Below are 16,158 nucleotides of genomic sequence, written 5' to 3'. Positions count from 1 at the left end.
TTTAACCCTTTTTCCATGGCTGAGGGTTATCCAGACCTGCCTGTGTGTGATCATTCCCTTTGCCTTTAGGTGGCAGAAGTGGATGTGGATTCAGATGCTCCAGGCACTTCCTCTGGGAAAAGACGAGTGAGTAAAATTTCTGCTGTGATCATTTTTGTTTTTTAATTTGATTTTAAAGAAAATATCTCCAGCAGTCAAATTTAAATGCAGCAGATAAATACAGCAAGGCTGGAGCTGAAATATTGAAGTTTCTCATGAGTTTGAGTGTTATATATGACCAGAAAAAATCAAATTTGTTTGATTTGTCTAATTTGTATATTGCTGTGCCATCAGCTCTGCTTTAATCTCCCTGGATTTCTGTTTTTAATTGGGTAATGCTTTAATTGCAGAGTGCTGGGAGATTAGTAGGAACTTCAAGGGAGCAATGTGAGTATTCTGATACCATCTGCAATGCCTGTTTCCCTGCAGGTGAGACGAAGGGTGAAGAGGCAGCCCATGAAAGCCAGTGCTGATGCTTGGAAGGAGCAGTGCCAGCAGCTCTTAAACCTGATTTATGAACGAGAGGACTCAGAGCCTTTCAGGCAGCCTGTTGATCTCTTCTCTTACCCTGTAAGTGCAGCTTCCACACCCAGAATTGTTCCTCCTTTGGCAGAACATCCATGCTGGGCATGGCTCTGTCCTCTCCCTTTATGAGCTGATGTTTTCAGGGAATTATCTGCAACAACTCTGAAAGTAAACGAATGATTTGAGCCACTGGACGAACACTGAGGTGATGCTACTGCTGTAGGATTTGAGAGCTTTGATTTTTCTCTTGTGTGTTCTCACAGGATTATCGAGATATTGTAGACACTCCCATGGACTTCAGCACTGTGAAAGAAACCTTGGAAGCAGGAAACTACACCAGTCCCTTGGAATTCTACAAAGATATTCGTTTAATATTCTGCAATTCTAAAGCTTACACTCCTAATAAAAAGTCTCGTGTAAGTAATAAATTTAATGCCTGCTTTTTAACAAAGCCCTACATGAATAAAACACATGAAATAAGGTCTGAAGAGCAAAGCACTGCTTAGTGTAATAAAAATAACCAGGATACACCAATTCTGTGGTTATAAACTCGCTTTGTTCTGCTCTCCCAGTTGGCATCTAACATCCATTTTCATCTGGGACGATGGTCACTGTTGCAGCTGTTCCTTGCAATATTTGTAATAGAAAACTGGTCACCAGTTGCTTTTATTTTTATTTATTTTGTACTGTTACTAAATCCTTTTAAGAAAACACTTTCTGTTTCAATAATACACATGGCCCATGGAAGGAAATAATCTGTAAAGAACCTCATAGTAGAACATCACTGTGAATATTTTCTTTGTGCTACAAAGTCTGGACATCTCTGTGATGGTTTTTTGGTTGATCTTCAAGTTACTAACTCTAATAAGCCTGACCATTTTCCCTCACTGCAGATTTACAGCATGACCCTTCGACTCTCTGCCTTATTTGAGAATCACATGAAAAATATCATCTCTGAGTACAAGTCAGCAGTGCAATGCCAGAAGAGGAAAAGGCCTCGGTACCGAAAGCGGCTGAGGAGCAGCAGCAGCTCCCCCTCAACCAGCAGAGCATCCAGGTAAAGCAGGGATGGTGAGCCTGGCTGGCAGTGCCATTCCAGAGCACAGGGCTAGATGTGCTTTTGGGAGTAACTAGCAGCAGTGTTGCTCATTTCCTGATGAACTTGCTCTTTTGGGAGATAAAATCATGCTCAGTTTGTAGTTTCTAATTCTGGTAAATGAAAGATGATGATGGTGGTTGCAAGTGTTCCCTCTGGAGGAAATGAAAGATCAGCTGTCTCTTTACCTTTTAACTGTTGAAAAAAGTGTTGTGCAACACTTCCCTACCATCTGATACATTATCTAAGTAAACAGACTGTTGGTTTTAAAAGGGGAGATAAAACCTTGTTCCTGCAAACTCCTATACCTTTAGCAAACAGCACCGTGGTGTAACTATTTTTAGTGTTATCACACCTGGGAAGAAGGGATCACTTTGCAGGAGAAATCAGTTTTGCATTTGAGTCTTTGGTGATAACAGATCTCTCTCTTTGGGGTATTCTATGTTTGCAGCCCGAAAGGGAAACAGAAGCAAGTGAAGATTCAACCTAAACCCAACCAAAATACCTCACTGCCCCTGACCAGGACTAACTCTTCAGTCTCATCTCATGGTGAGGAGAAACCCAGCCTTTCTCTTAGAGCAGCTTGTCTGTGCAGCTTGAGTCTTGTCCTCATGAGACACATGCAAAACCCGCCTGGTGAAGGAGCAAGGTCCTGAAATGTGTTGTCTGTAGGTTGTTTTAGCTGAGTTTGGCTGTTGGGAAGTTCTGGGGAAGGATCAGGGAATTGGGAACCTGGGTCTGGCCGTGATAAGAATTATTCCAGTGACAAAAGCCCAGACTTCTTGTCTATGGGCCTCTCTCCTACAGCAGTGGAGGATAATTAATTAAATAATCCTACCTGGGGCTACACTCAGGAGGAATCTGTCTTTCCATGACTGCAGAGCAGCTTGGTGAGATTACCCTGACTTGGGCTGTTGACTCAGGGCATCCAGAGCCTCCCCAGACACAGCCCTGTACACAGAGCATAAAAATCACCCTGTCCCCTTGTGCTGTCCTGTCTGAAGTTTCAGATACAGCAGAAGAACCTCTGGGTTCAGCCACTGGTGAAGAGCTGGAGGGTCAACCATCTTCATCAGGCTCAAATGCACAGAGCCGGAGTGGAAATGCCATAGACCCAGGGAAAAGCAGACCAGTCAGGAGCAAATCTACACCAGTGAAACAAGGTGAGAAATAATAATTCTGTGCTTTGGCTGACTGGTTTCACTAGAGATGAAAGATCTTGCTTCTGTCTGATGTTTATTGCCTCGGTGTAGCATTGTATATATTCCTAAACCATACCAAAACATTGAATTTACTTTGCTCCTTTACTCTGTGGTGTGGTGTCTTGTCTGAGGTGTGGAATGCAGCTGATTCCATGTGCACTTTAGTGAAGTCCTTTAGTGAAGTCCTTTAAAATCTTTCCAGACAGAAAACTCTTAAACTCCTACAGTTCCTTCAGGAATTACAGAAAGCAGACAAACCAAGAGAATCTCCACCCCAAAACCTTTGCCTTTTATTAATCAAGCTGAAACCAAAGATGAAAAAAAAATTACAAAAATATTTAAATATTTTTCTCACATGCAAAACAAAGTAGTTGTGATTAGAAGGAAAACAGTCCAGGTGTGGTAATCTTGGGGATGAGTTACTCAGAGTTTCCACCAAGGTGGGCACTGCATGGGCATTTCCTGAACCCTGGAGCCTTTCCCAAGTCCACACTCCTGTGCTGGATGCTGCAGGATGCTTCTTAAAGAAGATATTTAATCTTCATTGTCATGGAGGATTTTGGGTCCTGAGCCAGCAAGATATTTTATTGACTTTTCATTTTAGGTGCTCAGCAATCCCAGTGAGCTTTCTTGTGTCATTGACTCTCTTGAGTTATGCTTTCCATTAATATTCCCTGGACTGAGCCTTTTGAGAACAAGCATTTGATAGGGAATAAATGCTGCTTGCAGAATGTTATTTTTGTGTATGTATAGTTTTGAAATGGATTTTAGAGTTTTCCTGCCTTGACACCCCAGGTAAGATTCACCTGACTGAGTTTTAGATGTTTGTGTCCACCCTGATCACTCCAGGCTCCTTTTTTTGCCTGGATCTTCACTGAACTCTTGCTCAGGAGAGTTTGCAATCGTTGCTTCCAGATAAAAACTGTGTTTACTTTGGTAGATTTTCCTCTTAGAGCACCTCTTTGTGTCCAGAGCACATCAAGGGTGGTGGATCATCCAATGGATCATCCCTGAGCACACCTCAGAGGCAGATGAGGAGAATCCCAAAGGCAACTGAGGCAAATCCCACTTTTTGTGTGCGATGCTGATGGGGTTATTTTGTGTTTGCTTAGATCACTCTCCCGATGGGCCACTCACCAATGGGGATGGCAGAGAACCCCGGGCAGGAGTCAAGAGGAAGCTGCTGAGCGCCTCAGAAGAGGATGAGCACCTGGAGGAAGTGGAGGAGGAGGAAAAGAAGAAGAGAGAGTTAAAGGAAAAGTCTGGTTTGTCTTCATCAGAAAGTGGGGAATCAGGATCCAGCTCCAGCTCTGAAAGCAGAAGCGGTTCTGATTCTGACTCGGAATCAACCTCCAGAACAGACCAGGATTACATCGACGGCGACCACGACTACAGCAAAGTCGTGCAATCCAAAAAACCCAAACGGAAAATCAAACGGAAACTCACTGGGGGCAAACGGAATTGGCAGGGCCGAGGGACAGGGAGGAGGGGCAGATGGGGCAGGTGGGGCAGGTGGAGCAGAGGGGGAAGAGGGGGCAGAGGTGGAAGAGGCTGCGGCAGAGGAAGAGGCGGCGGCCGGGGAGGAAGGAGAGGCCGAGGAGGCCGAGGGGCCTCACGAGGAGCCACCAGAGCAAAACGCGCCCGGCTCGCCGACGACGAGTTTGAAAACCTCTTTGGGGGACAGTTTGGGGAGAACGTGTTTGGAGGGAGATTCAGCCGACCCCCTCGGATCAAAACCAGGAACGAGGGCAGGAGAACTGTCCTGTACAACGACGACTCCGACAATGACAATTTTGTGCACACCGAGGATCCTTTGAACCTTGGTACTTCCAGGTCAGGCAGGGTGCGGAAAATGACAGAAAAAGCCAGGGTCAGCCATCTCATGGGATGGAATTATTGACAGATGGAAAACTTTGGAACAATTTTAAAAGAACTTCAATGGCCTTCTACTGCAGGGATTTTACCAGAAATTCTACCAAGCAAGTTGTGCGGGGACTCCACTCACGTTTCACAGTGGTGCTTTTCCATCCTGTCAGTTTGTGTTTGTTTTAAAGCTTCAGATCTCCACACTTCATTGGTCAAAACAAGCCTTAGTCATTAGGCCTTAAATTACAGAAATTCTTCCCCACACACTACGAGTTCATCACATTACAGAGGCTTCCAGCTTCTCAGTAAGAACATGACATTTTCGAGTCACGCTTCTGACTTCTCTCCCTCGTTTTGTTTTTGTATTATAGAAATAGCACCTTCTTACAGAGTTTTTATGTGGTTTCTGCCATAAATCCTTAGACACAGTAATAATTATAACTTTTGCACAATACACCAATCCTAAAGGCAGCTATAAAATGTTTACAGTTTCTATATTGTAAGAAGGATCTGGATTATTTTAATCTTCCCAGGCCAAACGCTGATGGAATTGTGCTGAACTGAAGTATGTCCATACTACAGTTTTGGGGGTCCTGACGTGCTTTCTATCGGTTCTTTATCCGTGTAAAAACAGTGACAAAGGGTTGGTGCCTTGTAAATATGTAGCAAACCTTTGATGTGGTGTGTCCTATGTGTGCATTAACTTTATTAAAAAGAGAATACTTGAGAAGTATGAATATCTAGACAAAAGGTGCCAAATGCAAAAGTTACTTGCATCTATTTTCTTTTTGTCCTCTCATATTTTTATAGTATTAATCGAGATTGTGCAGCTAAAGGGGTGACTTCAACATTTGAAAGGTTCCTCCTCTTCAAAGCATGATTTTTAATAGTAGCTCAGCTACCTCTTATTTACAACTACTGGAAACTGAAAAGAAAATAGATGCTGTTATTCAGAGCATGGTGAAGAAGAGGCGAGAAGGAGCATAGAGGGGTGGAAGTTGTGAGTAGCTGTATCTTCCTTGTGTTGCCACCATGAAAACAAATGCAGTGGTTCTCAGAGATGTTTGGGGCAGGTGGGGATTTGCTTTTGTGCAGAGGGGCTGCTTGGCCCCCATGGCCCCGTGCTCCATGGAAATGTGGTTTGGGCCTGCTGGTCCCTTGGAGGTGCTGAGGGAGCTGTCGCCCCCCCAGACTGACTCTTGTGTCTCAAGCTTCCAGAAGAGAATTCCTGTTGCACTGTGCTCTTGTTGTCCTGGGAAATGCTGACTTGAAATCCTCTGGCAGTGGTAGTGCAGTTGGTGAGGGGATCCCTGCTCTGGCTCCTCGGTGAGCTCGGCGGTGGCGTGGCCTGAGCTGGAGGTGAGCAGCCTCTTCCTTCCTTCCTGGGCTCTGCCTGGGATAGATGGGGGAATTCCAATTTCCTCCCCTTGTCTGACAGTTCAGAGTCAGGTTACAGAGAGAACAAGTCAGAACAGACTACAAAGTTCCAGTGGAGTTTTTCAAGGTTTTTAGATTTTTTTTAAGCTTTCATCCAATATCCTGAAGTTCTTCTGTGCACAGCTTGGTCAATAATTCTGGAAAACCTCAGGCAGCAAAGAGTGACCCATGTATATTCTCAGATGCAGAAGGAATTTAATTTTTGACTTTCTATATTAAGCACTAGCTATTTTATCTCGCTTTCCAAAAAAAAAAAAAAATCCTAGTTAGATGCAAAAATGACTTGAAAATAAAAGAAGCAGAGGTTTAGTTTTGTGATGGAGGAGAGTATATCCTAAATTGCTCATTAATATGAGTTTATGGTACCGTACAAAACCCACACTTTTAATTTTTTAAGGACTGTTTGGAATCAGCTGTAATCCATTGCTAGACTTGATTTGGTTTTTGATGGGGGGTGGGGAAAAAACCAAGTGCAGAGGCTTTCCTAGTTCTGTGTTGGGCTTTAAAGTATAAACACCTGTCCTATCATCTCTCTCATATATCTGTATATATACACACATTTATATTTATAAGAAATGTATTATTTGTTTGACTGATTGGTCTTTTTACATATGGTAACCAGGAATAGCATGTATGCATCAGTCCATAGTTGGAATCATATCCCTTAGATCAGTCCTGTGAGCTAATGTAAACACTATGGGTTCTATCCTAAAGCCTGAAAAGCTTGAAATGCAAAAGAAATGCTTTTTTCCTCTATTTCTGACTGGCCGAAAATCCACTTATTCCTTATTTATTTTGTGTAGGGGTCGGGGAGAGAGAAACCACAGGGATTCCAGAGAAATCATTTTATAAGTTGGTGTATTTTAACAGCAATTAGAGTAAGATTAATTATGTTCTTAACTGTATCTTTTCTCTGTACTGTGAAGATACCAGTGAAGCATCACTTTGCTGTGGCGTAAGTATTACTGTGTCCCATGACTATGAGTTAGAGCAGGGGGTGCTGGGACAGCAGAATTTACTGTAAAAATTGAAAAAAAAGCTGCTTTTTTTTTTGTGCATGAGAACCTTTTATAAGCATGACAAATAACTTGGGTTTAGAGCTGTTCTTTTTGCTTGGATTTGTGTCTGGATTCTTTCTCTGAGTTGTGCAGTTTATTTCTCATAGTTCTGTGGAATAATTACATTTTGTAGGAACTTGGATGCTCTCAAATCCCAGATCCTATCAGGAGCCACTTATGGGTGTGGTAGACTTAGGATGAACCTACCAGGTGCAGCAGAAGCAGGATTTAAAGTGATTTCAACCATCCAAAGTCTCCCTGCTCCAGACCCTGCCGAGCTCTGGGCAGGCTGCAGAGTCAGGAATGTGCTGTCTTTCCTTGCACCCTCAACAAAAACCTCCAGACTCTGCCTAAGGAATGGGATTTAAGGTCTGATTGTGAACGGGGTTCCTGAGGGTGAGCAGGCAGGCCAGAGGCTCCTCGGTTCCTGCAGGTGTTTGGGCACTGCTGCCTCTGTTCCCTTGAGCTGTCCCGCTGGCACATCCCAATCCCGAGCTGCTGGGGCACCTCAGGGCCCTTGGGGACACCTTGGGAAAGGCCCCAGGCCCCCACACTCCATCCTCCACAAAGATAGGACTGAAATCCTGTGTGTCTTTGCTCTCAGCTTCTCCCAGCCCCAATCCACTGTCCCTGCAGTGCTCCCCTTTCTCTGCAGACTGGGGCATGGATGGCAAAGCTTGTTTGGCAGTAGTGATGTGCTGTTGTCTTGGATATTAGGGAAAATTTTTTCATGGAAAGAGTGGCCAGGCATTGGAAGAGGCTGCCCAGGGAGGTGGCAGAGTCACCATCCAAGAGCTGAGCACATGTGGCCCTTGGTGGTTCAGTGGCCCTGATGGGATGTGGTTGAAGTTTGGACTTGACGATCTTGGAGCCTTTTCCAACCTTAATAATTCCATTTTCCAGCTGAAACTTTATCTGCTTTTTATTTTCTCCATCAGTTTATTTTCCTCTTTGCCATGCCCCACCTCTGTCCTGTAGTTTCCTTTTATAGGCTATTTATTTATTCTCCTGGAAACTTTGGATATTGTGATGAATTTTATTTCAGCTGGCCTGCCAGGCTGTTAGGTTTAATCCAAACCTTTCTGTTGGTGCTTGAATTTGGATGGATTTGGGCAGTTTTATCCCTCCTCCCTCTTTCCATCACTCGTTTCTCCATCAGCCAAGCTGAGGCCACCCCCTAATCCCAACCACCCCTACCCTGCAGACTAAAGCTAAGAAGAATCGTGGAGAAATAATTCTTGGAAGATTTTTGACTGCTTCAAATTCTGTGTCCTGTTTGCAGTTTAATTTTCCTGGAATGTTTTCCTCAATGTCCATCTCAGCTGCTCCTCCTGTGGGGAAGCAGAAGGACTGAGTAGTTCAGAGTGCATGGAAAAGAGCTGGCACCAGGGGTGTGGCAGAGTGGTTTTAATTAATTTAAATTTTTAAATATTTGGAGGCTCTCTTGACTCCCAAAAACAAGATGACCCTTGCAAAGCATTTGGATCTATCGGGAATGTCTCTGTGCTCCAAATCTCATTAATATGAGAAAATCAGTGTAAATCACTAATTTTTGATAAAAACTAGATTCATTCCATCTTTGAGTGGTGAACACCAGGGAAAAGTGAACGGCTGTAGGTTTGAGGATGTTGTGTCCTGATACCTGGAGCGTCCTATCATGGATTTCATGGGTTAAAAACATCTTTGTGTGTTTACATGTCTTAATTTTGTCTTTTTATTTAAAAAACATCCTGCAGAGTTTTATAAAATACTGATGATTTCCTGAAGGAGCAGTTAACCCTCCAAGGCTAACTCTATATTTAATAGGTAGGGAGCTGTTGTTGTGTTCTTACAATGTGTATTATAGCAAATCCCTGCGCATGAGCGACAGAGACTTTTCAACCCTTCAATATATCCGAGGTTTACACATGGTAAAAAAACTCCTTTATGTACAGTAAGTAACAGCCTGCAAAATTTAGTCTAAAAACTTGTCTTTTTTTAGTCTTAGAAATGCAAAGACCTGTTGGAAGCTTGTATATTTTTACTACGTCGTGTTCGGCCCACAGCGAACTCACACAACTGTGCTATGAATCCCTGAAAAATTTAGATTTCCAGTGGGAATTGCTGTCACAGCCTTAACTCTAGTGTTCTAAAAATGGTGCTGAAATACATTTTTGTGTGTGGATGTGGGTACCTGATCCGAGTCTGTGAGACTTCCAAGGCAAACCAAGCACTTGGAGTTGCTACTCCTGGTAGTAACTTCAGCCACGCTGGGGAGCTGCCAAATGTGTGAATAGTTGGGAATTAATTCCACCAGTGGGAAATCAGGAGCAGTTCCTCAGTTTGGGGGTTTTCACTGGCAAGCACTGCGGATCTTCCTGGGTTTTGGGTCTGTGAGGAGCTGTTTGGGGGGTGGGGGTGAAATCCTGCCGGAATATTCGCAGGTAAAAATCCAAATCCGCCGTTTCTCTTCCTAAAATTCTTCCTCAGAGAGTGGTGGCTGCTCGGGTGTGTTCAGAACTCAATGTCTGAGGATTATTTTTTCTGTAGAAATATTACTTCAGGCTCTTCATTCCTCCATGAGTCATTAGAGCAGATTTCATGTAGAAATACCACTCAATGTCAAAGCAAAATTCACATTATTTAGGCTCTCCAGGTCATGTTCTGGATTTAAAATACTCCAAAAATGCACAAAACTATTAGAATTATGTCTACTTTCTATATTATTTTTTTTCAGGTGATATTTATGCCCATATCTTCACATCCGCTATCTCAGGTCCCTTTAATGAATACTTCAGGGATTTTGATGCCACATGTTGGCAGACCAAATGTAATATTTATATGCAATGAGCTGTTAGTTTTTTGTATTGTACAAATGTAAATTTGTAAAGATTTTTTTCTAGAGTTTTTTTGAAGTCACTGATGTAATCTAGGATGTTTCATTTTCCAGCTGTGGGATTGTCTTAATAAAAAAAATAAAAAGAGAAACTCTTACTTTGGTTTTGCATTGCTTCCTGAGTAGTTGACACATTAAAAGGTTAAAAAAGTAGGTTAAATGGGCGTTTTAATGTAAAAAAAATACTTTTTGATGCAACTGGATAAGTTTATAGTTTTAATTGGAAGTTTTATAAACTGGATATAGAAACTTTATTTATAAACTGATAGAGAAGCTTTTATACTCTGTGAAGGTCTTGAGCAGGATGGGATGGAGACCCTCCCCCAGTCACCATCCAATCTGGCTCCAAAATCCCATTTTTCTGGGAAAAAAGGATAGAATCAGCTAATGATTTATTGGAAGAGAAGGGGAAAATGCCTAAAAGTGCTGTGAAATGGCTAAAAATGCCATGAAAGGAGCAGAGGAGGAGGCTCTGGGCAAGGTCCCTCGGCCATGTGGGACAAGGGTGGGTTCAGGGGGTGACAGCTCCAGGGGAAGGTTGTACCTGTTACCTAAGGGATATTTCATGGGAAACAAGGAATTTCTCCTCTGCTCTCGCCGTGGTTAAATAGCAGTGATAACATTGTTTAAACAGGGATTTTTGGGGGTGGATGGGGCTGGGTTTGTGTAGAGCTGCCAGGGGAGCTCCATGCTCGGCCAGGGGCAGGTGCTGACAATAAATATACGGAATAAACTCAGCAGGAATTTCTTCCTGGAAAAGGTGGCCAGGCATTGGAAGGGGCTGCCCAGGGAGGTGGTGGAATCCTCACCCGTGGAGGTGTCCAGGGAAGGACTGGAGGTGGCACTCAGTGCTCTGGGCTGGGGACAAGGTGGGCACAGGTTGGACTCAGTGGTCTGGGAGGCCTTTTCAAGCATTAATGATTCTGGGATTCTGTCACTCTATTTTGACTTTTCCCCTCATTAATCTGCTGACTTATTTGACATTTCACTTTATTGTGCTGATTCCAGTGGCATTTCCTCCTCAATAGGAATGAATATCTCCATTTTAACACAACACTTATCCTCCAAACCCCAGGGACAAAAGGGCTTTTTCTTTTTTTTTCTTCTTTTTTTTTTTTTCTCTCTTTTTTTTTTTTTTTTAATTGATGGTTACAGAGAACAAAATTAAACTTGTTTTGCAGAGATGCTGGAGCCCCCCTTCATGTACATCCATCAGATGGCATTGGGCATTGGAGGGAAGGAATTCCACTCCCTTCAGAGCTGCTTGACCTTTGCTAAACCTCCCTTGGCTGTCCCTCTGTCGATATTATATTGATTTGATATTATACTGATATTATACCATAGCTGTTGTATACTTTGTATCACCATGTTTAGGTCATATGGGATAATGCACGTTATAAAATACATTATATAAAATACCAGGGCGGTAGAGAACAACTGTTTTTCCCGTGCACTTTGGAAATGCATTTTGTAGAAGTACCTTTTTAAAGATATTTTTTAATACATATCTTAGAATTCAGCTGATTTTTATGCATTTCAGAAGTGAGTGGACTCAACACTGCCTTGCAGTGATGTCGGGACAGCTGGGTCATCCCAGCGCTCATTTCCAGCCTGGAAAAGCCCAGGAGCACCTTTTTGAATTCACCCCGACGATGCTCCAGGCGTGCGGGGCGCTGCCGGTGACATCGCGGGCACCGTGTGGCCCCGGAGCCTTCCCGACCCGCAGAGCAGGGAGAGGCCAAGCTTTGCCTCCATCCCCCGTGTCCAGCTCACGACAGGAACGGCACGGCCCGAGTTCCAGGAGTGTTTGGGCAGCGCCTCAGGCCCAGGGTGGGATTTTGGGGGATGCTGCTGTGCAGGGCCGGGAGCTGAGCTCCGTGATCCCTGCGGGTCCCTGCCAGCTGGGCAGAGTCAGTGACTCTGTGCCATTTGCCCTTCATGTGCTACAAGCGGGAGCTGGGTTTGGGCACGCGGTGAGGCCGGCGGCAGTTTGGAGCCGGCTGGAGCCCTTTGGAAGGCCGGGGGTGCCGGGCGGGCCATCCCCTCCGTGCCTCGTCTGACGGGACTTCTGGGTGTCCTCGTTTCTGGGTGAATAAAAGCGTCTTTGTGCCGAGCCTCGGCGGATCAGGTGAGGAGTCGGAGCCCGTCCCGTGACGCAGGTGCGGGCGGTGCTGGCAGCGCTCCCGGCCCGGGCTTTCCTCCCGCTCTGCCCGGGACGAACCCTTCCCTCCGCCGGCGGTGGCCGGCCCGGGGCTGACGCAGGACCTGCCCTCCTCCATCAATATTTGCTCTGGCGCCAGCAGGGAAGGCTCGCAGCGCTCCCGCAGGAGCTCCAGCCTCACACGTATCGCCGCAGACGGTGCCGGAGCCCCGCGGAGCATGAGGGACCGGCTGGCGGAGCTGCAGCAGCGAGTGGCGGCCGAGGGGGACCCGCACGACGACTCCCTGCGCTTCGACAACCCCGCGTTCGTCGGGGACGACGCCAGCCCCGTGGGCCGGGCGCTGCGGGAGGCGGCCGAGCTGTGGCGGGCGCTGGAGCGGCTGGAGCAGCTCTCGGAGAGCATCGACAGGACGCAGCAGTCGGTGCTGTGCTGCACCTCGGAGGAGAGCATCGCCCGCGAGAAGAGCGGCCTCGGCGCGGCCCGGGCCGCCTTCGCCCGCCAGGCCGCGGCCCTGCAGCCCCGGCTGGGAGCGCTGCCGGCGGCCCCGGTCGGGGGCTCGGGGCGAGCGGGGCTCCGCGTCCGCCAGACCCAGCTGTGGCTGCTGCTGCGCCGCTACGGCGCCGTCCTCGCCCGCCACTACGCCCGGGAGAGCCGCTACCGGCACCGGCTGAAGGAGCAGATCCAGAGGCAGGCGGAGCTGGCGGGCATCAACCTGGGCGCCCAGGACGTGGATCTGCTGGCCGAGAGCCCCCAGGGGCCTCGCATCGTCGGCCGCGACCTGGAGGAGCTCAAGGCCAAGCATCACCTGGGCCTGGCCCAGGCTCGGCAGCGGCAGCTGCTGGAGCTGGAGGCGCAGATGCTGGAGCTGCGCGGGCTGTTCGTGCAGCTGGAGGGGCTGCTGGCCCAGCAGCACGGCGCTGCCGACAGCGTGGAGCAGCACGTCCTGCGCACCCTCGACTACGCGGCCCAGACGGGCGGCGGGGTGAAGAGAGCCCGCAAATACCAGCGGCCGTCGCGGCTCTCGGCCCTGCTGACGGCGGCTCTCGGCCTCTGCTCCTGCTGCCCCTGCCTGCCCTGCCCCGGCCGGGGCCTGCGCTGAGCCGGGGCTGCGGGGGCTTTGCGGCAGCGCTCGGGGATTCACCCCGCGCCGGGCGAGAAACGGCGTCTGGTGGGAGGGAGGATGTCCTGTGCTCTTGGAACAGCGGGGCAGGAGACGTGGACACCTTGTATGGTGGTGCGAGGACCATGCGTACCTTGTAAAATGGTGTGAGGGCCATGCACGCCTTCCTTGATGGCACAGAGACCATGCACGACTTGCTCAGGGATGGAGGGTCCATGCACACCTCACATGGCAGCATGGGGATCACACACAGCTTCCCTGATGGCACAGGGACCATGCACACCATGTCTGCTGGCACAGGGACCGTGCACACCTTGGATGGCAGCACAGGGACCATGCACACCATTTCTGCTGGCACAGGGACCATGCACACCATTCCTGATGGCACAGGGACCATGCACACCATTCCTGATGGCACAGGGACCATGCACACCTTGGATGGCATCACAGGGACCATGCACACCTTCCCTGATTGCACAGGGACCATGCACACCTTGGATGGCATCACAGGGACCATACACACCATTCCTGATGGCACAGGGACTGTGCACACCTTGGATGGCAGCACAGGGACCATGCACACCATTCCTGATGGCACAGGGACCATGCACACCTTGGATGGCAGCACAGGGACTGGCTGCACCTTGCACAGTGATGGAATAACCATTCACACCCCACCTGGAAGCACGAGGACCAGGAACCTCGTGCACGGTGGCACAAGGACTGCCAGCACCTTTCCTGGTGGCACAGGGACCCTGCACACTTCGTGTGGAGCACGGAGACCAGGCAGACCTTGTGCATTTATATAAGGACAATATGCACACCTTATATAATATAATGTAAAGATCATACACACCTTGCTTGATGGCACAGGGTCCTTGCACATCTTGATGGCATCATGCACCTCCATTGCAGCACCCAGCCAAGAAAAGCACTTTTAACACTCCAAAACCTGACTTCAGAACTGTCACATTCCTTGGTTTCAAGGAGAGAGGGCAAAAAGCCTGTTGAAGTTTTTGGCAGGTCTGTGATTACATGTGAAGGAACCCAATGGTTTGGTGCCACCAAGGAGCAGCATGAAGGTTCCTCCACCACACCCCAATCCTGATTCACCCCACTTCCTCCAATTTCTGCTTCCTTGGGGTTATTTGGTGCATTCATGTTGCATTTTGGTCGTTGCTGGTTTGTCAGGCAGTGGGTCAGCTTTGGCCTGGGTGTTCCTCATGGCTCATCCCATGCTCTGACACCAGGAGAGGATTTGCACAATTGGTTTGGGCATCTGCAGGCTTTTACTTCAACCTGCACTTTGCCAAACCAGCCAATATCCTCCACGTGCTGGAAATGCTGGAAACTTAGAGTGGCCCTTTTTTCTGGTCCCCATATCACCACCTGAATTTCCCAAAACCTCACAAATTAAAGCCTGGGGCCTGGTTAAGTTTTTTGGGACCCTTTGTGGAAGGTCCCTCTGTGTCCTGGCAGTTCCTGGCAGCTCATCCCAGTGCTCTCAGCAACCCTTACATTTATTTTCATCTTCTGGCTGAGCTTTAATAAAACAATTTCTCAATAACCTCTTGAGTGTGGAGAGTTATTTCTTTGCAGCTGGGAGCCCAAAGCTAAGGAACAGCAGAAATTGAATGACTTCTCAGTGTGTTGATTGAGTTAAATTCTTAGGAATGTAGAAAACTTAATTTTCAGGCTGATAAATTCATATTTTCTGTTGACCTGGAAGACCCCCACATCAGGAATGTCCATCGCTATGAGAGCTCTGGGAGCCAAGTTAAGTGTTCTCTGCTCCTGCCCTCTTCTTCCTTCTTAATTTTCCATTTGTGAGGTCTAAATGAATATTCCTTTTTCATTCAAATTTTGATGAATGGAAGTTCACCTTTATTTAATTTTCAGTAAAAGAAAAAAAAAAACAAAACAAAGCCACAACTTCCAGACCATTGGAAACACCCCTTGCCACCCACATCCAACCCCACATCTACTGTGTGGCTGCAAGAGCAACCTCCTGGGAAGCACTGAAGTTATTTACAGCCTCCCAGGATACAAAGAGAAGGGAAATAAACCTGCTGAGGTTGGGAGGTGGCAAATCTAAGCTCAGTAAAACATATTTAACCTCCTTTCATGCCCCACTGTCACAGCTCTGTGCAAACAACCTCCCTGGAGCCCTCTCGGGTGGCTGGGCAGAGTCTGGCCCGACTGGTTTTGCTGCTCAGGAGATCATTATCCATAAAACACAGGGGGAAAGCTGGGTCACCAGCAGTGCCTTCAGCCAGGATGTGTTCCCTGAGGATTTCATGGAGCAACAACTCCCCTGGAGCCTGGCACAGAGGGGATGGTCCTGTGCTCGTGGGGCTTCAGCAGCCACGAGATCTCCTGAGTGTGGGATCAGCAAGAGAATAACCCTGATTGTGTTCAGAGGTCCATGGGGAGTTAAAGGAGGAGGAAAAGAGGAGAAATTTCATACCTCAGAGTGGATCTTCCCACCAGTGGCTTCAGTGGTTAATGAGATTTTATGTATTTTTTAATTTTTTTTTTCTGCTGCCTGGTGGCCTTGCTTTAAATACTGGCCTCAGACAGAGTCTAATTATTGCAGAGCATAATAATTAATGATATTGTAATGTGGACATGAACACCCAAGAGGATGGGGAAGATTCCTTTATCTTCTGACTCTGGAACACATTTGGGAATATTCCTGCAGATGGTGGCACCAAGGTGCAGAACCTGCTGTAACAATTCCAAGAATATACATGAGAGAGCTGTTTTAATTATGTCACA

General features: G+C 47.1%; 2 protein-coding genes across 4 annotated transcripts in view; both read left to right on the top strand.

Annotated features, from left to right (window-relative positions):
* BRWD3 (bromodomain and WD repeat domain containing 3) overlaps positions 1 to 11,495 on the top strand; it is a 51,009-nt gene extending 39,514 nt beyond the window's left edge. For 2 of the 3 annotated variants that reach the window (XM_053955554.1, XM_053955553.1), the window contains 7 exons: positions 70 to 126; positions 469 to 609; positions 828 to 980; positions 1,458 to 1,621; positions 2,112 to 2,209; positions 2,665 to 2,823; positions 3,975 to 10,196. In XM_053955554.1, the coding sequence (XP_053811529.1) occupies positions 70 to 126; positions 469 to 609; positions 828 to 980; positions 1,458 to 1,621; positions 2,112 to 2,209; positions 2,665 to 2,823; positions 3,975 to 4,762 (1,560 nt within the window). In that variant the 3' untranslated portion in view covers positions 4,763 to 10,196. Of the gene's footprint in view, positions 1 to 69; positions 127 to 468; positions 610 to 827; positions 981 to 1,457; positions 1,622 to 2,111; positions 2,210 to 2,664; positions 2,824 to 3,974; positions 10,197 to 11,279 lie in introns of those variants that run through there. The other variant, XM_053955555.1, reaches the window with a different exon arrangement.
* Positions 11,496 to 12,471: 976 nt separating this feature from the next.
* Positions 12,472 to 14,927, top strand: LOC128795089 (syntaxin-1B-like). Its single transcript, XM_053955557.1, has one exon. The coding sequence runs from the start codon at positions 12,478 to 12,480 to the stop codon at positions 13,357 to 13,359; it is 882 nt and encodes a 293-aa protein (XP_053811532.1). The 5' UTR covers positions 12,472 to 12,477; the 3' UTR covers positions 13,360 to 14,927.
* Positions 14,928 to 16,158: the final 1,231 nt, after the last annotated feature.

Source organism: Vidua chalybeata, chromosome 14, assembly GCF_026979565.1.
Source record: "Vidua chalybeata isolate OUT-0048 chromosome 14, bVidCha1 merged haplotype, whole genome shotgun sequence".
Classification (NCBI taxonomy): Eukaryota; Metazoa; Chordata; class Aves; order Passeriformes; family Viduidae; genus Vidua; species Vidua chalybeata.
The sequence above is the reverse complement of the archived record's forward strand: the minus strand, read 5'-3'. Positions and strand labels throughout refer to the sequence as shown.